The sequence below is a fragment of the Macaca mulatta genome, chromosome 6 (genome assembly GCF_049350105.2).
Source record: "Macaca mulatta isolate MMU2019108-1 chromosome 6, T2T-MMU8v2.0, whole genome shotgun sequence".
In the NCBI taxonomy this organism is placed as follows: Eukaryota; Metazoa; Chordata; class Mammalia; order Primates; family Cercopithecidae; genus Macaca; species Macaca mulatta.
In genome coordinates, this window is record NC_133411.1 from 73699499 (window position 1) to 73721419 (window position 21921).

At 37.4% G+C, this 21921-nt stretch overlaps 3 protein-coding genes across 6 annotated transcripts in view; 2 read left to right on the forward strand and 1 right to left on the reverse strand.

The window, feature by feature from the left end:
• Nucleotides 1-14785, reverse strand: part of TRIM23 (tripartite motif containing 23) — a 32631-nt gene extending 17846 nt beyond the window's left edge. The window contains 5 exon segments of the mRNA NM_001260591.1: nt 1309-1491; nt 2044-2322; nt 4555-4676; nt 8538-8700; nt 14672-14785. Of these exon segments, the coding sequence (NP_001247520.1) occupies nt 1309-1491; nt 2044-2322; nt 4555-4676; nt 8538-8700; nt 14672-14752 (828 nt within the window). The 5' untranslated portion in view covers nt 14753-14785.
• A 582-nt stretch (nt 14786-15367) lies between these two features.
• Nucleotides 15368-21921, forward strand: part of TRAPPC13 (trafficking protein particle complex subunit 13) — a 41149-nt gene continuing 34595 nt past the window's right edge. For 3 of the 4 annotated variants that reach the window (XM_015140114.3, XM_015140115.3, XM_015140116.3), the window contains exon 1: nt 15513-15574. In XM_015140114.3, the coding sequence (XP_014995600.1) occupies nt 15529-15574 (46 nt within the window). In that variant the 5' untranslated portion in view covers nt 15513-15528. 4 annotated transcript variants of the gene reach the window in all.
• Nucleotides 15513-21534, forward strand: SHLD3 (shieldin complex subunit 3). Its single transcript, XM_078004782.1, has 2 exons — nt 15513-15574; nt 19896-21534. The coding sequence occupies exon 2, from the start codon at nt 20017-20019 to the stop codon at nt 20767-20769; it is 753 nt and encodes a 250-aa protein (XP_077860908.1). The 5' UTR covers nt 15513-15574; nt 19896-20016; the 3' UTR covers nt 20770-21534.

Sequence of the window (21921 nt, forward strand, 5' to 3'; positions counted from 1 at the left end):
AACATGGCAAAACCCTGTCTCTACGAAAAATAGAAAACATTAGCCAGGCGTGGTGGCATGTGCCTGTAGTCCCGGCTACTCAGGAGGCTGAGGTGGGAGGACTGATTGAGCCCCAGAAGTCAAGGCTGCAGTGAGTCGTAATCACATCACTGCATGCCAGCCTGGGTGACCGAGCAAGACGTTGTTTAAATACCATCTATATTAAATTCCAAAATATAAATCTCCATGCTAGATCTTTCCCCTAATGCACAGACATTGGAAATTCAACTGTTTATAAATGACATCTCAAGCAAAATGGAATGCCTAATCTCCAGTCTCCCCTATTCCCAAACCTAATTGTCTCTGTCTTGGTAAATGGCAACTCCATCCATCAGGATGAAAGCAAACAAAATTGGAGTCATGATGATCACCTCTCTTTCATAGCCCATTAGTCCCTCAGCAAATTCCAAAATACATCCAGAATCTGATCATGCCTCATCACCTCCAAGTTACCTATCCAATCAATATTAACAATTAATCACTAAGACCTATCTATTCTACTTCTTTAAAATCTTAAATCCATCAACTTGTGTCCACTCTCTCTACCCTAGTGTATTATAGGCCATAAGCATCTCTAGAATTTTAACTAGAAAACTTTAACAACATCCTAATAGGTCTACCTACTTCCAATTTTGTTGCTCCTCCAATTCATTTTCTACATTTAAAACAGCCTTTCTTAAGGAAAATCTGATCATGTCATTCCTATGTCAATTCTTCAATGGCTCGTCACTGTCCTTAAACTAAGTTCTGAACTCTTTATTAACATGGCTGACGAGATCCTGCATGATTTGGCTTTGAACTCTCCATATCCTCTTTTCTTGTCATGTCCCATTCAATATTCAAAGCTCTAACTAGTGAGCTTCTTTAAGTCTCTACAATATGTCCAATTCTCACTTCCAAACATTTTAACATATTGCTCCCTTCTTGGGACAATTCATTCCCCATTCTGCTCTTTTCCTTGACTGAATTTCTTCAAATCTCAGTTTAAACATTGTTTCTTCTCTAAGGATTTCTCTGACCTCCATAAATCATTGCCCGTTTTGTGATGCCAAAGCACCCTGTACTTCTCCTCCATAAAATAGTCACCACATTTAAAACTCTCTCTGTTCCGTGATGAATGACTTCCTTAAACACAGGGACTTTTAAAAAACTTTCCAATGACTGGTGCAATACTAGCAAATTGTAATTGCTCATTAAATACTTAGTAGAAGGTGAAAATATGAAAAATAAAAAACAAGGAGAAAGGGGAAGAAGAAAAAAAAACCATACATGTTCTGTGTGAGCCATTCCAATTCCATCTTCCACGATTTGTTCTCCTCCTTCAATGTGCTGTACAATTCCAACTAATTTTCTGGAATAATCTGAGATTTCCTCTGTGAAGGTCCGTATGCAGTGAGCCATATCTAAAATTGATGCTCGGATCTGATTAGCTTCTGGTTCCAATACTGAATGCTATAAAATGTAACATGAGAAAAGAACTCATAGTATTGACTAATAATATAGAAAAATATTTAAATCCCTGTTAATACAAAAAAGCATCAGCCACAAGTGACTTTTATAACACAGAAAAATACTATAATTTACTTTCACTCCTTTATAAGAAAACTGTACTGCAAAGAAGTAATTTAAAATTTGGAAGTCCATTTATTGCTAAACAAGAAACCAAGAGACTATCTCTAAAATTATATCCTAAGTAAGAGCTAACAGACATAAATATTGTCAAACAATCTGGTGCATTATGAAAACATGCAAACAAAGAGAATGTTTGTTTCCTGCTCAAAGGCTATTTTTTTGTGAAGAATGACGCTCTTTGAAGCTTTTCTTTTTTTAATAACATTTAGAAATTAAATCTCTCATTTATTTTCATGCTACCAAACACAATCATTCATCACTTAACTCTTCTTCAATGCCTACTTTCAGAATAAAGAACCAGGTCAGTGAAAACGAATACTGAGCTGGTAAAGTAGCTACAGTGATCCAATTGATTAATAATTAAATTCATACCTTGTGACCTTGGTGTTTTCCATATTCTTTGCAGACACAGCACATGAGTGGGCTAGTTTGACAACCTTCTTCTAAGCAAACAAACTCAATGGCATGCACCTGGTGCTGAGAGCACATGGTTTTCTCATGAGGTTTATCAGCTAGAGGAACTCGCCTGTGCTTTGCTAATGTCTTTGTAGAATGAGTAACTTGAGAACACTCAGAGCACAAATGAGTTGCACACACAGTGCAATATACAGATGCAAGGTGAGCTTCATCTTCATCACAACGAATGATGCTCTGATAAACAAAAAATTAATGCCTTAAAATTGAACCCAATCAGTATAACATGACAAATTTTTAAATATAGAATCCCATAATCTTTTTTGCTTTACTGACCAATATTTACATATGAAAATATATTGGTCATTAAGCACAAAGGTCATTCAATACTCATCCGAGAAACATTCATTTCTACAGGTAAGATGCTATTTCCAAGATTAACTGACCAATATATGTTATGAATTTGAAGCCAAAAATAAAACTATTCTCGTAGATTCATATTCGGTGCAAAGATCTCTTCCACCAAATCCCCTCACTTTACACAAAAGAAACTAAACCATAGAGAAGTCAAAAGTCTTTTTTTAAAACTACAAAAATCTGATACTAAACATAACCCCATAGCTTTAAGTATTAGTTGTCATGATGATGTACAGGAAGGACAGAAGCACAAATACTATTTAGAAAATGTAGGAATTAGCTGTAAGCTTTTAAAAACATAGTCGTCTGGACGCTAATCTGAGAAATTCTTATTTCAACAGGTTGTGGATGAACCCTAGACTTGTATATATTTTTCTAATTATACACCACATATTTTAATAGCTCCACAGGTGAGTCTATTGCACAATCATGGCAGAAAACCACTGATTTAAGCAAATAATTAAAAAAAAAAATAGGCCAGGCTCAGTGGCTCACACCTGTAATCCCAGCACTTTAAGAAGGCTGAGGCAGGTAATCACTTGAGGCCAGGAGTAAGAGACCAGTCTGGCCAACATGGAGAAACTCTATCTCTACTAAACATCCAAAAATTAGTCAGGTGTGGTGGTGCACACCTGTAATTCCAGCTACTCAGGTAGCTGAGGCACAAGAATCACTTGAAGCCAGGAGGCAGAGACTGCAGGTAACTGAGATCACGCCACTGCACTCCAGCAAGGGTGACAGAGCAAGACTCTGTCTTAAAAAATAACAATTAATAAACAAATAAAACCTATATGTAAGCATCTAAATATTATTTCTAGTTTTCAGGAATTACAAAAAATAATTAATTACTAAATAATTATTTTTATTTCAAGTAGATAAAATATTACATCTCAGATAATCAAGAATGCTTTGAACACTTTTACTAAACGTTAAAAGGCCATAAGTGGAAGGGGAGAAATTTAGTATAAATTTTTTCAAAAATAAAAATGTTTAAATACATCAGTGGTGTCATTCATTATCACATTAAATAAAAAACTAATCCAAAGTGGAAGAGTTTTGTTTGCAATTATAAGAAGTGTATATATGTACCATAAAAATTCAGGTCTTCTGTTTTCCAGACCTGACAAATAAATAAATTATAAATTATAAAGTCAACATTAGCTAACAGTAATGTCTTTTGAAGTAAAGATTAAAGATTTAGCACATGAAAGAACTGCAGAAATTTTAGAAAACAGAGTGTTGCAGTTTGAAATTAATTTCACTGATTCACTTCAGTATAAAGAAATCATCATCTAATAAAAGAGAAGCAGAAAGCAATCCGACATTTTTTTTCTTGATACAAATATGTGGTTTGCAAGTTGATCACCAAAATCATTAACTGATATTTACTCCAAATATATTTCTATCCATAATAGCCTATGAAAGCCATGTCCTATAGTACATATGTGCAGCTATGCAAATAATACGTAAGTGCTAAAAATATACTTTTACATTATTAAAAAATCCAGTGTTCATGGATTCTAATATTTACCAGATATCTACCTGTATGGATAAAGACAGTACATCTATACAAAGTTTAACTTTTTCTTGAAGATAGAATAGTAACAATTCCCTCAGAAGCTACTGCTATCTTTAAGGCAATTTTCCCTGTATATTAAATGGCCTCTTACATGGAGTTTTACTTTCTCTCATTGAGTTTTTCTGTTGACTAATTTACTTTTGCATCCTCTGCTCCACTGTTGCTTACTTATCTTTCTTACTATTCTATAATCTTCTTCCTCTTTTCACTTTATCCTTGGTAGAACTGAATTATGATAAGGGAAAAAAAGTTCACACATAAGGCATAGTTTAGGCATCGTATTTTCAAATAATTCTAGTTCTACTTTTTTCTCTTGGGAATAGTGCTGGCCTTTAGAACTGTAATGTAATGAAAAGTTGTGTTTCTAGAAATTTACCTGCTGAATTAAATGATGTAATATTGTGCTAATAATGGCATATATTAAAAGAAAAATTCATGCTCGTAACAAATATTTCACCAAGTATGATCAATACCTCTCCAGATATCCCAATGGATTCTTCTGCAGCTCCATATTGACCAATAGGCCCATTCTGCAGTCGTTCCAAAAGCTCCAATAAAGCAAAATTTTTTTTCAAGCCCCAGACACCTGAATCTCCTAGAATATAAAAACAAAAACTAAATCTAACAAAATGGACTATTAATCGTTTTACCCATACCTCAAAAGTAATTTCTAATCCATATAGTTCAGTCGTTAATGTCTAAATTTGAAAAATTCAAATTTTCCCCATTATTTGATACCAAAATAATTGCTTTGTTAATACTCTCTTTTAAAAAACAGAAGAATCCCTCAGGCTTCCAAGTAGAAACACACTTTAAAATTTATTATTTTTTGGCCAGGCGCATTGGCTCACGACTGTAATCCCAGCAGTTTGGGAGGCTGAGACGGACAGATCACTTAAGGCCAGGAGTTCAAGACCAGCCCGGTCAACATGGTGAAATCCTGTCTCTACTACAAATATGAAAATTAACCAGGTGTGGCGTCAGGCGCCTGTAAACCCAGCCACTCAGGAGGCCGAGGGACGAGAATCACTTGAACCCGGGAGGTGGAGGTTGCAGTGAGCCAAGATCATAGCACTACACTCCAACCTGGGTGACACAGCAAGACTCTATCTCAAAAAAGAAATAAAAAAAAAAAATCTAAATACACATTAAAAAAATTAAGGTGGTAAAGGCTGCACAACAATATGAATGAACTTAATGCCACTAAACTTAGAAGTAGTTAAAATGGCAAATTTTATGCTATATATATATTTTGCCACAGCTTAAAAAAGTTATTTAAATCTCTTTTACTTTTTTTTTTTTGAGACAGAGTCTTGCTATGTCACCCAGGCTGGTGTGCAGTAGCACGATCTCGGCTCATTGCAATCTCCACCTTCTGGGTTCAAGCAATTCTCGTGCCTCAGCCTCCCAAGTGGCTGGGACTACAGGTGCATGCCACCACGCTCAGCTGATTTTTTGTATATTTTGGTAGAGACGGGGTTTCGCCATGCTGGCCGGGCTGGTCTCAAACTCCTGGCCTAAAGTGATCTGCCTGCCTTAGCCTCCGTGCCCAGCCTATTTCTCTATCAGTTAATTTTACAAGTCCTATTTTGTCACTGACTTTTACTATATATGCTAAAACAAGCATTTTCAAATACTTTTTGCAGCAACCTAACTTAAGAAATACATATAACTTTGTAACCCAGGACAACATACAAACTCTTCCTAAACCTATGAATAAAACTCAGATCTGTTAGCAGAAGGAATATTTGTTATGGTAAACTCCTATGCAACAAATACCACATACCATCTGATATAGCTGCCACCTAACACATATTCATTAAATGAATAAATATATAAAAGGTTGATGGAGTCATTGCCTGCAGGGCTCCCCTTCCTCTTGGCTCTTAAAAAAAAAAAAAAAAAGCCATTCCATGTTGTGGTTCTCCCAAAAAAACTAGACTGAACATATTTATCCTCAGCCTTGCCCCAAGAAGGCTTTCTCCTTAATTTTTAACACATATTCTACAACAAGTTGAGTTCTCTCTATTTACATAAAGGTTAAGAAGTACACTAAGTGATCATTTAAAAATACAGTTGTGACAATTTTCTAAATATCCAATCATTATATAATGAATGCATACAAAAAAACTTCTAGCATTACTAGGTAGTGCCTAATATTTATCACTGAATTCTCTAAGTGTCAAAACAACTCCATAATCTCAATGGCTTAACACAACAGAGTTTTACTTTTTGCTCATGCAACATCTCAGGGGTTAGGGAAGACAAGAGAGACTGTTCTCCACTGACCACAAACAGGAACACAGGCTACCCAGCCTCCAATCATTTGGACCACCTCACTGTAGCAGGGAGAAGAATTTACTTTGAAAATCATAAACCTTCTCTTATCAACTTCTACCTAGATGCTAACACTTCACTTCTGCAAACAATTCACTGATCAATGGACATCACACAGTGATGTGTAAGAGGGCAAGGAAGTGTAATTTCACCATATGAGCAGAAGAAAATCAGCAATATTGCTGAACAGTATCAATAACTACTCATATTCTTCTTGTACTAGAGAGGAATTCTGATTCAGAATTCAGAGAAGTCAGAGAGGAGGATGGATGTATTCAGTCTAGTTCCGTGTCGTAAATTTCTAGTTTTGTTAAACATTGAGGTAGTAACTCTTCACACTGTGGTATTAATGTAGAGAAGGTAAAGTGCTCTTCAAAAAGGTAGAAGAATCAGGCGTGGTGGCTCACACCTATAATCCCAGCAATTTGGGAGGCCGAGGTGGGTGGATCACTTGAGGTCAGGAGTTCAAGACCAGCCAGGCCAACATAGTGAAACCCCATCTCTACTAAAAATACACAGATTAGTCAGGCGTGGTGGCAGGTGCCTGTAGTCCCAGCTATTCAGGAGGCTGAGGCGGAAGAATCACTTGAACTCTGGAGGTAGAGGCTGCAGTGAGCTGAGATTGCACCACAGCACTCCAGCCTGGGTGACGGAGTAACACTCCGCTTTAAAAAAAAAAAAAAAAAAAAAAAAGTAGAAGAAAGGTTCTATCCTCTATTTGAAAAACATTACTATTTCTTTTACTTTTTTTTGTTTGTTTGTCTGAGACGAGTTTTGCTCTTGTCGCCCAGGCTGGAGGGCAATGGCGCGATCTAGGCTCACTGCAACCTCCATCTCCCAGGTTCAAGTGATTCTCCTGCCTCAGCCTCCCGAGTAGCTGGGATTACAGGCATCCACCATCACGCCCAGCTAATTTTTACATTTTTAGAAGAGAAGGGGTCTCACCATGTTGTCCAGGCTGGCCTTGAACTCCTGATTTCAGGTGATCCACCCACCTCGGCCTTGCAAAGTTCTGGATTACAGGTGTGAGCCACCTTGCCTGGCCTAAGTATAGTTTTATATAAAGAAATAGTATGATATATGCATATCTCAAAGAATAAAAGACCAAATAAAAGTACAGAAACTTTCCCAATCCCTACTTATTTCTTGGCTACTAGTAAGTTAACACTATCTATAATGTTATTATTGTCCTATATTAGTTGTCAGGCAAATAGACTATTTATATACATCAAAGATCACCAAAACCTTAAAAACCCTTCTTTCTCCAGAAAATATTTTAAAACCATGTTTCTTAGCATTTTAAAGTCTTCCAGCCTAAAATTATAGGTACTCTTGCTTCCTTTTTTGGTGGATAAATTATTTTTAATGTGTTCCACTTGAAAAATAGTATGAATATATTAAAATTGTCTTACATAGTGCAACTGACCTGAAAAAAAAAAAAATGGCAACCTTAAACTCTTTTGGAGAAAACTCCCTTATCAAAAAGAGTAAACTTACAAAACTTATGTTTGTAAAATCATTGTTCAAATGTTAGTAAATGCTATTATTTCCAAATCTGGTACCTGAAAATAACTTAGTTTGAAATATATAAAGCAAGTGTTAAAAGTATACAGAAAACCAAAAAAAATCCACAAACCCTTCAAACTCATTTTAACAGAAAATACAGAGTAATTATCACAAGCTACAAACACTTCTGTCCTTGATATTAGTAAATAAAAACATGCTGAGACTCAATGACTTATCTGTATTTTCATTATTGGCTTATTTATTTGTAAAGAAAACATTGTTTTATTGGGTTAATGGCTTCAGGCAAATGATTCATTCTGTGATGCATATTCTTATTTATTTGAATCAGGGTAACATGTTTTTCTCAGGTGTCTTAAAGCTCTTTACAGGTAAGTATTGAATATAAACATCTCAGAAGACAAAATAAAATTAGTAACTAAGCGTGAGATAGTTTATAGCTTGAAGATTATTCACCTTAATAGAAACTCAGGCTTTCTGAAACTTTCTGGGAATTTTATCATTCTAAAAATCAAGTGGAAGGAAATTGTTTTCTATGACATTTGCATTACATGAACAATTTTCAATCTTAAATCCATACAAATACTTTTCCTACCTAGGTCTGTTACTTGTCGATCAAATGGGCAACGGATTGCTCTTCCATGAAGAGGTAGGCGAGTGAGACAGTCATGACAGACTGTATGGCCACAAAGCAAAAGGCGAGGAACTTTGTCTCCTTGCAAAGAAAAGACGTCTTCACAAACTCCACACTCTAGCACCTAATATTTGAAAACGAAGGATGTACTCTTTAAACCATTTTAAAAGCATACATATTTTAGGTATATAAGAAAATTCACCTAATATATTGAATCAACATTGTTACTTTATTCCTCCATGAAAAAGAACTATGTAAGTTGTAAAATCTTAAATCACTTTTAAGTCATTCCATCTGACAGACCCTGCCAAAATTATATCGTAACGAAATATCTTTGAAATACTAATAGTAGTGTTAGGGGCAAAGATGCTGTAAACTAACATCTTCATTATCTTTTGAAAATTATGATTTCACTCATTACATCTGAATCTGTACAAACAATATGTAATTCTACTGAAGGCGGGTTCTTAAGCAATTTCTCTGCAACTACCTAACCCATCATTAATTTCAACACAAATAAACTATCATTAATTTCAACAAAAATAATCTAAAATACGTGCTAACAATTACCCCTGTTAATGATAAAGAACTTGTTAAGAAAAGACTACAACTAACTTTCATGTTTCTGGTATCTAATGTACATTAAATAATACAAAGTCAAAAAAGCAGTCACCTTAAATTTCAATTCCTGTGCTCTATCAATAAATATAGCTCTGAATCAGAAATTAGTTTGTCTATCTAATTCTAGTTACAGACACATGACTTGCACAAGGCTACACAGTCAGTCAAAAGAAAGGCTATTTATCAGCATATTCTGATTCTCAAGTCCATATGTTTATGTTTTATAAATAGTCAACAAATTGTATTTATAGCAATAAAGCATTTTCAGCACTTATTTCTAAGTATATTTGTAGTGTTTCATTAATTTTTTTAAAATACCCACTGTACTATTCAATCATACCTCAAACTCCTGTCATTCAAGACCCACTACAATCTGGTCCCTGTTCTACTGCTTCACTGCCACACTCTTCTGACCCTGTGCTCCAACTATATCCAACAGCTTATAGTTCTCAGAACATGAGAAACTGTTTCATGTTTCTTCATGCTAATACTGAGGAAAGGACTATACTTGTCCTTTGGGCCCCCAAGTACTCTGTATAAGTGTCTACCATAACACCCAAAATGCTTTAATACCTTGGTTTTCTAGTCTGTCTTTCCCTGTTGGACCAAAAAACCCTCAGGAACAGGGTATTTTAAATACCAAGTTCCTAGTGCTTACATAAAGTCTAGTAAAATAATTTAAAAACAATTAAGCTCAACATCATCAAACACACAACACAAGGTAAAAAACAGAAAACCCAAGGCAGAAATCAGACTAAATCTACTACGATTTTAAACCTAACTCTGTAATTAACTTGGACTTTGGGCTTGAGATACAAATATCTTTCACCATGAAGTGATAATTCATAATTGCTTTGTATATTATTATGGTTCAAAAGAAATTTAAATTTAGTCTTTCAATGTAAATAAGGGTTTGGGAAGAGAAAAATAAATAAAAATAAGAAACAAAAAAAATTGTTCACAGAAAAGACGATGAAAATTCTTTACATGAAAAGATGTTCAATCTAACTCATAACAAGAAAAATGCAAATTAAGGCTAGGCACGGTGGCTCATGCCTGTAATTCCAACACTTTGGGAGGCCGAGGCAAGTGGATCATCTGAGGTCAGGAGTTCGAGACCAGCCTGGACAACACGGTGAAATTCCTTCTGTAGTAAAAATACAAAAAAATTAGCCAGGCATAGTGGTGGGCGCCTGTAATCCCAGTTTACTCAGGAGGCTGAGGCAGGATAATCGATTGAGCCTGGGAGGCGGAGGCTGCACTGAGCCAAGATCACAGAGTGAGACTCGGTCTCAAAAAAATAAAGAAACAAAAAAATGCAAATCAAAGCTACATCAAATACTTTTTTTTTCAGATTAGATCAAAAATGTTGGTAACACTTTGTTAGTGAAGGTGTGGGAAAGCAGACACTGTCATACATTACTAATTGCTATGAAATGTTTATTGAGCAATACAGCTTTTATGAAGGGCAACCTGTCAATACTTACCAAGTTTAAGTAACTCAGTAATTCTAGTTGCAGGAATTTATCCTACGAGCATATTAGACATGTGTGACAAAATCTGTATGTTAGTCCTTAAAGCATCATTTGCATTAGCAAAAAATTGGAAACAAAGTAAATACACATCAATATCAGCTTGGAAAATAAATTATGGCACATTCATAATACTATAAAACTATATAGGATAGTGAGAAAGATGACGTTTTTCATGTACACACAGAATGATTTCATATGATTAAAACAAAAATGATAAATAGAATATACTCATTTTTGCATAAAGGTGGGGAAAGAGCAAATTTTTATATTGTTGTATAAACGTACTGTCTTCCTGGAAGGATACATAGGACACCAGTAACACTGGAACATCGGTTCCCCATGAGAAAGAGAAACAGCTAGGGAACAGCTACCCATGTATAATTCTATCTATTATTCATATATACACATACTTCAATTCATCCTACATTTTTTAAAAAGGGGAAAGTTTCACGTTATCAAATCCATTTAGGTCAGGCACCGTGGCTCACACCTGTAATCACAGCACTTTGGCACACCAAGGCAAGAGGACTGCTAGAGGTCAGGAGTTCAAGACCAGCCTGGGCAACACAGTGAGACCCTGTCTCTACAAAAAAATAAAAAACTGAGGTGGGAGGATCACTTGAGCCCAGGAGGTTGAGGTTGCTATGAGCCATGATTGTGCCATTGCACTCCCACCTGGGTGACAGAATGAGAACCTGCCTCAAAAAAAAAAAAATTCAATTAAATATAGAAAAAATATTCACAGGCCAGGCGCGGTGGCTTATGCCTGTAATCCCAGCACTTTGGGAGGCCGAGGTGGGTGGATCACGAGGTCAGGATATCGAGACCATCCTGGCTAACACAGTGAAACCCCATCTCTACTAAAAATACAAAAAATTAGCCGGGCACGGTGGTGGGCGCCTATAGTCCCAGCTGCTTGGGAGGCTGAGGCAGGAGAATGGCATGAACCTGGGAGGTGGAGCTTGCAGTGAGCCGAGATTGTGCCACTGCACTCCAGCCTAGGCGACAGAGCAAGACTCCGACTCAAAAACAAAAAAAATCACAATAGAATTTGATATAAAATAAATGCAACATTTTATAAATGCTGTATTAAAACTCTAATAAATTAAATTTGTTTATAAACTCCAAAGAACCATATTAAAATTTTGTTTAGTTCATTTCAATCCTGTATCTCTGATCCCACCACTGTACAAGATTTAAAAGAATTTCCTTATGCTGTTACCGTATTTTTCAAAAAGCACTAATAAAATTCCATTGATTAGCAAACCAAACACAGGTCCGAAAATAAAGTTACTAGACTATTTTGCATCAACTTGGTAAATAATCCAGCAAGAAAATATTTCCTCAGTATCTATGAATAGGAATTGTGGTTAACAGCAAAAAGCCCTAGATAGGAAAAAGCTCTTAATTTTACATTTCACAAAATGCCAAAACAGCTTCAAACTTATTACATGTAAATCAAACTGTAATCAATCAGATTTTATATATATATATATATTTTTTTTTTTTTCTTTTTTTTGAGAAAGGGTCTCACTCTTTCTCAAAAAAAAAAGGGTCAGCCAGGCTGGAATGTAGTGGCCTGAGCATGGTTCACTGCAGCCTCGACCTCCCGAGCTCAAGCAATCCTCCTGCCTCAGACTCCCAAGTAGCTGGTACCACAGGCATGTGCCACCATGCCTGGCTAATTTTTTTAATTATTATTTGTAGAGGTTGGGTCTCACTATGTTGCCGAGGCTGGTCTCAAACTCCAGGGCTCAAGCAATCCTCCCACCTTAGCCTCCCAAAGTGCTGAGATTAAAGGTGTGAGCCACTGTGCCCAGCCTCAGACTAAATTTTAAAAGGCCTAAGAAGACTCACTAAGCAAAACAAACTGTGATACATTTTTACATGTCAGTTATTTCAAAATATCAGATTTTTTATTTTTTATTTTTCAGATGGAGTCTCACTCTGTCACCCAGGCTGGAATGTAGTAGCACAATCTCGGCTCACTGCAACCTCCCCCTCCTGGGTTCAAGTGATTCTCCTGATCAGCCTCCTGAGTAACTGGGATTAACAGGCCCACACCACAATGCCTGGCTACTTTTTGTATTATTAGTAGAGACAGGGTTTGGCCATGCTGGCCAGGCTAGTCTCAAACTCCTGACCTCAAGTGATCAGCCCACTTCGGCCTCCCAAAGTGCTTCCCAGGCACTTTGTGCTTTACAAACGTGTGCCACCGCGCCTAGCCATATCAGATTTTTATGTTACTGGTTTCTCTAATGATAAAAACCATGTAATTATCAACTTGTTCACAAGCACAAGGCCATTTTACACAGTATTAGCATTATATACTTCAATTTTTACCTTCCAATAAATACTTATTGCTTTCATCTATACAAATGACAGTAAGGTTTTTTTCAGTTTATACCCCTATAGCTACTACAAATTATGGCATGAAGATTTTGTCAGAAAGGACTATTTTATTGCACAGTTCAGGAACATTTTACATGTTAAGATGAAAATGAACAAGGTGAGCCTCTGATGTATCAAATTCTGTGCTGTAACAAACTGGAGTTACATCAGGCTTTGGTACACTTTTGAGACTATAAGGCAAACAGCGTAACAACAAAATAGATACTGCAATGATACCCCTTCCAATTATGAAATAAAACTTAAACTTCAAGTTAATTCACAAAGTACTCTGCAAGTATTCTCTACTTAGCAAAAGCACAATTCAATAAATAAAATCTCAATCACACAACATGCCTAATAACGAGGGCTCTTTTGCGTTATCAGATATGCTGTGCACCTGTAGAATAACTTCATTACTACCTAAAGGTCATCTGAATCAACGACCACCAATACTGACTGATACTAAATTGTGGGAAGAAATGTCTCACTTGCTGTCATACAAAACCAACATTAACTGAATAATCGTAGGTGTCTATTTTTCAAGACGTTAAAAGAACTTCATATATTATCCTGTTCGGTAATTCTTAACCCTGGTTACATATTAAAATAACTTATGGGCATTCCTAAAATCTACTGTTGTTGTCAACCTCATCAGAACTGGAGGAGGAGTGCATCAGTAGTGTACTAAAAATCTTCAGTGATCCTAATATGTAGCCAGGAATGAGAATTTTCAATCTCTTAGATTAGAGATGCTCCCGAAGGTTACTCTATAAAACCAATGAGATCAGTTCTCCCCTCCAGATCTCTCCGTGCACAAGTGTGGAAGGGAAAAATGACTGCCACATATTTCAAATGATTTTTTAGCAAATTCATTCTGGAGCATTTATACATGGTAGAATCTCAAACTTCAAGCATAAGGAAATTCATTAACTCTATCGTTAACGCCCAGCTATGACGATGTTGCAGACTTCTGAAAAGTGTTAATAGACTGTACTACTAACAGGAGAGAGGGCAGCTCAGCCAGTAACAGATGTCTCATTACAGACGCAGTACAATAGGGAAAAGCATAGGCTTTAAAGCCGGTCAACCCGGGGCTCTGCCACACACTGTGTTTACCTAAACCTGGATTTCCTCCCTGTAAAATGGGAATTAACATCTACTTCATAAGTAGATATTAACGAGCTAAAACACCTAACGTAGTACGTAGTTACGATGACGATGGGCCAATTTATAATACTAAGCTAACTAATGCCTGTTGAGTTTAACTAAAAGCAGAGGACCTGGAGAAAAGACCGGTCTAGGTCACTGGACCGCAAGCTCCTTTTCATAAATGTTCCGATTATGACATGTCATGAGCAGAAGACCAGGCAACTTCAGGCCATAGGAGAGAAAGGATGCAGAGGAGAGGACAAGACTTGTAAAGCCAAAAGGGGCCCAGAGGCCGCGCATCCCACCCATCGAAGCCTGGGCCGTGGCGATGCAGCCAGGTCTCCAGGATGAACCGAAGGGAGGCCAATGGTGGAGAACAGAGCACGCAAGGTCCCTCACCTTCACTACAGCTGTCCCCCGGCTGCCCTGCCGGCCACTGTCTACTCCCGCTCCAAGCTTGTTTACAACCAGAGTAGCCATCCTCGTAGGAGTAGCGCCACAGATGCAGCCTTCAGAGTCCTCAACTGAGAGGCGGGGTTAAGCCACCTACCCAGAGGCCTCTGCGCACGCTACCGGCGCACAGGCGCAGTAGGACACAGGGCGCCGCTTAGCCGACTCTTACTACTCCTCCCTGCAGTCGTGGGGTACTTCGTTGCACAGCCTCGCTCATGGGCACTTTTGTTATTTTTCATTACGTAGTCTGCAACTGCTGGAGGAAAGACAAGGGAAAAAAAAAAAAAGAAGGGATAAAACAGAATTAAAGTTTTGGGGTGAAACTCCAGCTCCTTTAATGATTTTTCCTCTCGAATCGCAAACCAACCAGGGTGTAAACTGAGGGCGGTGAAGGGATACGGGCATCTCCCTGCATGCAACGCGATTTTCGTATAAACTACAAATCCCAGCATGCCACTCTCTCTTTTATTTATTTATTTTTTTTAAACTCCGGCAAAGTTGGCCTTTGGGAGGCGGCGTATTGTAACCGAGGGGTGGTTTCTTTTCCTGAAGTCGCGATGTGCGATAGCAGATGGAAAACAAAGTGTTTTATGCATACGTTTCTAAGATAAAAGAAATGGACTTGGTGAGAAGAAGCCAGTCTGTAAAGAACACAGTAAGAAAATTTAAGGTACCACCACCGGAGAGAAGTTGAAAGTGCGTTTGACTTCTGGTCTTGCCAAACGCGAGGTTTTCCGTTTCCTTCCGGGCCAAGTTGAACCTGTCCAGCCCCCGTAGGCCGTGGGTCAAAAGTGCTGGTCAAAATGGAAGTGAATCCCCCTAAACAGGAGCACCTGCTGGCGCTGAAAGGTAAACTTTTGCGAACCTGAGTACCCGTTTTCTGTTTTCTTCCCTTCCCTATTTATCGAAGCCTTTGCCATGTAGGCCTCAGCCTTCTTAAACACCGTCAGTGCTCGCCCTCCTGCTCTGTCCTTTGGCGCCAGGCGGGAGGAAGCGATTTCGCCTGGATGCTTTTTAGGTTTACGGGCTCCTTTCTAGAATGAAATAGATACCTGGTAAATCACTCTTTCTGATCTATGCTGCTTCAGTCACGAGATTTTAGCGGCAGAAGCTGACGTCCCGCTCCTACCGTGGAGATCTCTGTGAACTAAGATGAATTACAGCGGGCATGTAAAGTGCTTTTTCCTTCTGTCTCTCGTTTCTTCCTGTGGCACTGACGAAGTTATCAGGCTTCAGTTTCCCCTGTAAAATTAGTATTGCATAACAGTAGTGCAAAGAATTTAGCAATATATAGTAATACAACATATAACTTAGATTTATTAAAAACAAACTGCAGTTTACTTCAAAGCACTGTGTATGTGGGAAATATGTCCGAGATCTAATGTCAACTCTCATTTTTTGTACACAGCCATTTTGAGTAAGTTTGGTGATTTAATTAGATCTTTATTTAGGAAAAAACAGCAGGCTTTTTTTTTTTTAGGACAATTTTTTTTTTTTTTTTATTTTTAATGCCTATTTTCTGGAAATCTTTTTATTTGAAATCTTTTCAGCTTTATTTTATTTTTTACTACAACAAATGCACTTTTTGTTTCTTGGATGCTCTAACACGGGGTTAACAATGACTTATTGAATGAGCTGAGGAAATGCTCAATAAACATTTGGGTTCAATTGAATTGCACTTATTTTACTTGTGGCATCCATTTTGAGGAACACATCCTTCCCATTATGATGTAGTCATCAGACATTCTAGAAGCTCATCAGTCTCATATAATGATGCCTGTGTTAGCGAGATTGTCTCTTACTGTGGAACTTTGTAATGTTAAGTTATACAGTGATGGGACCTCTAAGCTTAACCTGAGCAAATGATCTAGGCTAAAATGGAGACTAAAATGGATTGTTACTCGTGGAGAAGAGGGAAAAGAAGAAAAGCAACTAATTGTCATGTTCTTTATCTCGCGATCTCACTTCAAGTATGTGGAGTAAATATTAATTCTTAGAGTTTAAGCAACTTTTCCAAGATCACATAGCTAGTAAGTGATTGAGGCAGTGTTTCAACGCAAGGCCTACCTCTCTCTTTCCAAGAGTTCATGTTGCCTCCTAATGAATGAAACGGCATTCTCAGAAATAATTCCTCTACCAACTACTCTGATGGGAATTTGGAACAGTTCTATTAGCTGCTACGTGTGATTTATACAAATTAGAAGCTATTAAAAACAGTTGAATTCCAGCTGGGCGCGGTGGCTCATGCCTGTAACCCCAGCACTTTGGGAGGCCGAGGCGGGTGATCACGAGGTCAGGAGATCGAGACCATCCTGGCTAACACTGTGAAACCCCGTCTCTACTAAAAATACAAAAAATTAGCGTGGCTTGGTGACAGGCGCCAGTAGTCCCAGCTACTAGGGAGGCTGAGGCAGGAGAATGGGGTGAACCCGGGAGGTGGAGCTTACAGTGACCCGAGATCGCGCCACTGCACCCTAGCCTAGGTGACAGAGCCAGAGACTCCGTCTCATAAAACAAACAAACAAAAAGTTAAATTCCAGTGATACAGAGACTGCCACTGAGAATTTTTAGTTTTCTGTTATTCTTTGTTTTCCAAAATAAAGGATACCTAAGAAAGAATATTTCAGCAGCCTAAGCCAGGCGTGGTGGCTCATGCCTGTAATAGCACTTTGGGAGGCCGAGGCTGGCAGATCACTTGAGGTCAGGAGTTTGAGACCAGCCTGGCCAACTTGGTGAAAATCCGTCTATACTAAAAATACAAAAATTAGCCAGGTATGGTGGTGGACATCTGTAATTCCAGCTACTCGGGAGACTGAGGCAGGAGAATCGCTTTAACCTAGGAGGCAGAAGCTGCAGTAAGCTGAGATTGTGCCATTGCACTCCAGCCTGGGTGACAGAGTGAGACCCTGTCTCAAAAAAAAAAAAAAAAGAATAAACAGCCTAAACTGGTAAGTGCTTTAAAATTGATAGTTTCAACTTTATTAAACCTCTTTGGTACCATCTTCTAGTTAACCCATTGTTCTAGTTGATCAACAGTTTTCACAGCATTTCAATTTACTGATGCTGGATGCCAAATGTATCAATTTAAGTGGTCATTTAGGTTCACTTTATCTTTTAATATGTAAAATGTTAAAGATAATATTTTGTTATTCTTGGTTGGGTGAGGTGGCTGATCACTTGAGTTCAAGAGTTCGAGACCAGCCTAGCCAATATTATGAAACCCCATCTCTGCTGAAAATACAAAAATGCCAGGCGTGATGGTGTGCACCAGTGGTCCCAGCTACTCGGGAGGCTGAGGCACAAGAATCACTTGAACTCTGGAGGCGAAGGTTGCTGTAAGCCAAGATCGTACCTCTGCACTCCAGCCTGGGTGACAGAGTGAGAATCTGTCTCAAAAAAAAAAAAAATTGTCTCTTGAGTATAACACTGATTGACTTTAGACAAGAGAATTACTCGATGCCATATTTTACAATGTGAAAGTGTAAGGAACAGGGAAGAAAAACATGAGTGCATTATTCTTGAAAGAATATGTGATAACATTTAGATCCGTATTTAAAATTATGGATGTTAAAGATCACAATTATTTATGAATTTGAGAGTTGTCAGATCTGTTAGTGGGCAGTATCAGTAGGTAAAAAGAATCATGAAATTAGTTATTCTTCTGACTCTAGAATCGGACAGTGATTCTATTGTGACATCATGACAAGAGTCCATACTCATGGTTATCCTAGCAGTGGGAGAACCCTCATCAAGTAATTCTCTAATGATTTTGGGGGAGAAGTGATTCAACTTATTTTTTTCTGCAGTTAAGATGTGAAAAAGCCTGTTTTATGGCTCCTACTGCTTTGGGTCTGATTAGGAAGCCTAACTTGCAGATATTGGAAGGCTCTATTCTTAAGCCTATGTACCATATATCGGAATTTATTATCAGTGACTTAATTTGGGGCAACTTGAGGACTTCTGTGCTCTAAGAGAAAAAAATAGGAGTCTAGACTTCTTGTTCTCCTCCAAATTGGAATTCAAAAGCCATGGTATTAGGGTCCCCATGCTGTTTAATTGCCTGGGTTATGAGGAGAAGACAGTGTCACAAAACTGGTTCTTAGCCTGGTTAAACCATATTAGCAAAGTTAAACCATATGCATGGTTTTAGTTTTTACTGTAGAGAATGACATGAAATCATCAAATATTCTATCTATATATTTGTTTGGTGGAATCCATATAATTTTTTTTTTGAGACAGAGTCTTACCCTGTCACCCAGGCTGGAGTGCAATGGGAGTGCAGTGGTGCGATCTCAGTTCACTGCAAACCTCCACCTCCCGGGTTCAAGTGATTCTCCTGCCTTAGCCTCCCGAGTAGCTGGGATTACAGGCACAGGCCGCCGCAGCCGGCTGTTTTTTGTATTTTTAGTAGAGATGGGGTTTCACCATGTTGGCCAGGCTGGTCTCAAACTCCTGACCTCGTGATCTGCCCACCTTGGCCCCCATAAAGTGCTGGGATTACAGGTGAGCCACCACACCTGGCAGATCTATATAATTTTAAGTATAAAATGATTACTTTTCTTCCAGACAGATTAGAATTTTTTTTTTCTTTTTTTTCTTTTTAATGAGATGAAGTCTTGCTCTGTCGCCCAGGCTGAGTGGCACGATCTCAGCTCACTGCAACCTCTGGCTCTCAGGTTCAGGGTATTCTCCTGCCTTAGCTTCTCTAGTAGCTGGGACTACAGGCATGCACCACCACACTCCGCTAATTTTTTTTTTGTATTTTGAGTAGAGACAGGTTTTTACCATGTTGTATTAGAACTTACAGTGATTTTATTGTCCTCAATTTAGTTGCCTCAAATTTTTAAATATTACATTTTTTGTTAATTTTCTTCATATGAAAACAATATTTTAAGATTCATTTACTCTTTGTTTCTGCTAAAGTTTTAAGACTTATTACTTAATATAGTAATATTGATACTTCCAAGTCCTTTATATCTGTTGAGTTAAACATGTTGACTACTAGCATTTTTAGGCTGGAAGTGATTTTATAGGGCATCTAATTTAGATTCCTTATTTTGGTAAGAGAAAGAATTTTCAGGTTTGTAGATTACATTCACATTTACCAAAAGGACTTTTGTAGGCAGAATATCCCTACTATATCTTATTCTTTGCAATACTTCTACTTTAGGTCCTGTTTCCCTCTGATTTGGCAAGAGAGACAATCTTGCAATGATAAATTTACATTCTAGCTCTGAGGAGTTCAGCTAAGAAATTTTTCTCATCACTAAGAGTAACTGGATTACTGCAGAATGACTACAGAAGTAATATTACATTATCGACCATATGAGAGTGATCCCACACAACTGCCAAAAATTGTGGAAAAAGCAATTCAAGACTTTCCTACTCGTCCGCTATCAAGATTTATACCTTGGTTTCCATATGATGGGTCCAAGCTTCCACTCAGACCTAAAAGATCACCACCTGTGATTTCTCGAGAGGCAGCTGAAGATGTGAAACAGTACTTAACCATTTCAGAACATGATGCTAAGTCACACAATTATGATTGCACAGTAGATCTATTGGAGTTTCAACCTTGTTTGAAAAAGCAGCATTTAACCTCGTCACACGCATTGAAGGAACAGACTAATTCTGGAAATCTGGGTAAACAATCAGAGAAGGGAAAACAGCACAACAGGAGATCTTGGAGTATTTCCCTTCCCAGCAATAATTGTACTGAAAAAGTTTCTCCTTTGTCTAAAAAATTGCAAGATAGTTTAAAGGCACTAAATTTACACTCACTTTATAGAGCAAGATGGACAATAGAACACACTATTTGTAACAGCCAAACTCTGGAAGACATTTGGACAAAACTCAATCAAATTATTAGGCACAATGAACTTCCATCTTGTAATGCTACAATTCAGAGGCATTTAGGCCAAATATGGGTGTTCTGTGATATTATGTATTGTGAATATGTGGGAAGTCTTCTTAAAGGAAGATTAGCTCTTTCTGGAAAAATTAATTTATTTGTGCATAAATATGGTGTTATTTTTAGTATGTAATAAATTCCACTGATGTCAAAAAGAATATTCTGAATGAAATGAATATGGATTGAAATAGATGAAATAATTTTTACAAATTTTTAAATTTTTAGTGGCTTTTTAGAATTCCTAGGCTTGTCAATTAAGTCAAGAACTTTCTGAGTTCTACTTATTAGCAGCCTTCTTTTAAATGTGATAAATTATTGTTTACACTGAATATGAAGGTAAAAATGTTCTGTGCCTTTCGTTTTGTTGCAAACTGTGATTTAATTAGTCTTATGAATTAAGTTGTATAGTTTGGATTTTGGTTAATCTCTAAAATCTAATTTTACTGTAGTTTTTTCTTTACTCACCTCAAGTGTAATTTTTTAAAAAATAAAACTCAAAACAATTCTCTTTGGAATGCTCTTTATGTGGCATGAATGTAGTTCAAAGTGGGAGACTAGTCTAGATTCATTATGATGTTTCCAAATATATGTAATAATAATTGATAGGCTGTTTTCAAACAAAGATACAAAATGTATACTTCGCCTAAAACTATAATGTATCTTTAAGACTATAAACTGTTTTGAAGGAAAGTATCAAATGTTGAATAAGGGATCAAACTATTGTCTATTTCTTCTAATACAGATAATTCAGTATATGATAGTTAGTGCTAATTATTACTTGGCTGATGATTAGAGTCATTGTAGGTTCCCCATAAGCATAATCTTGTAATTGGTTTTACACATCACCTCATAAAAATGCTCAAAGAGATTAAAACAATAAAAGTTTTGTACAAGCACGTATATTTGTTTAACATATTTAAATGCCTACTTTGCACTAGGTGCTAGGATATATTAGGGAAGGAGACAGACATGGACCTTGCCCTCATGCAGCTTACATGTCGTTACTACTATTAAACACACCAGCTCCCTAAGAAAAATAAGGGTGCACTTACTAGGAATATAGACATGTTTACCTTGAAGCACAGTGCCTATCATGGTAGGAGCTTGGTAATGCATGGTAAATGTTCCCTTCAGAGGGATTCTTCATAGCCTGAGATGGCTGAGGTTGCTTAAAATGGAAGTCCACTGATTTTGTTTTTCTTTCTAACTTTTATTTTAGGTTCAAGGGGTACATGTGCAGATTTGTGATATGGGTAAATTGTGTGCCACAGGGGTTTGGTGTACA

Excerpts from the sequence above, each read along its gene's own strand:
- SHLD3 (XM_078004782.1), top strand. The coding sequence starts at position 20,017 with ATGACTACAGAAGTAATATTACATTATCGACCATATGAGAGTGATCCC.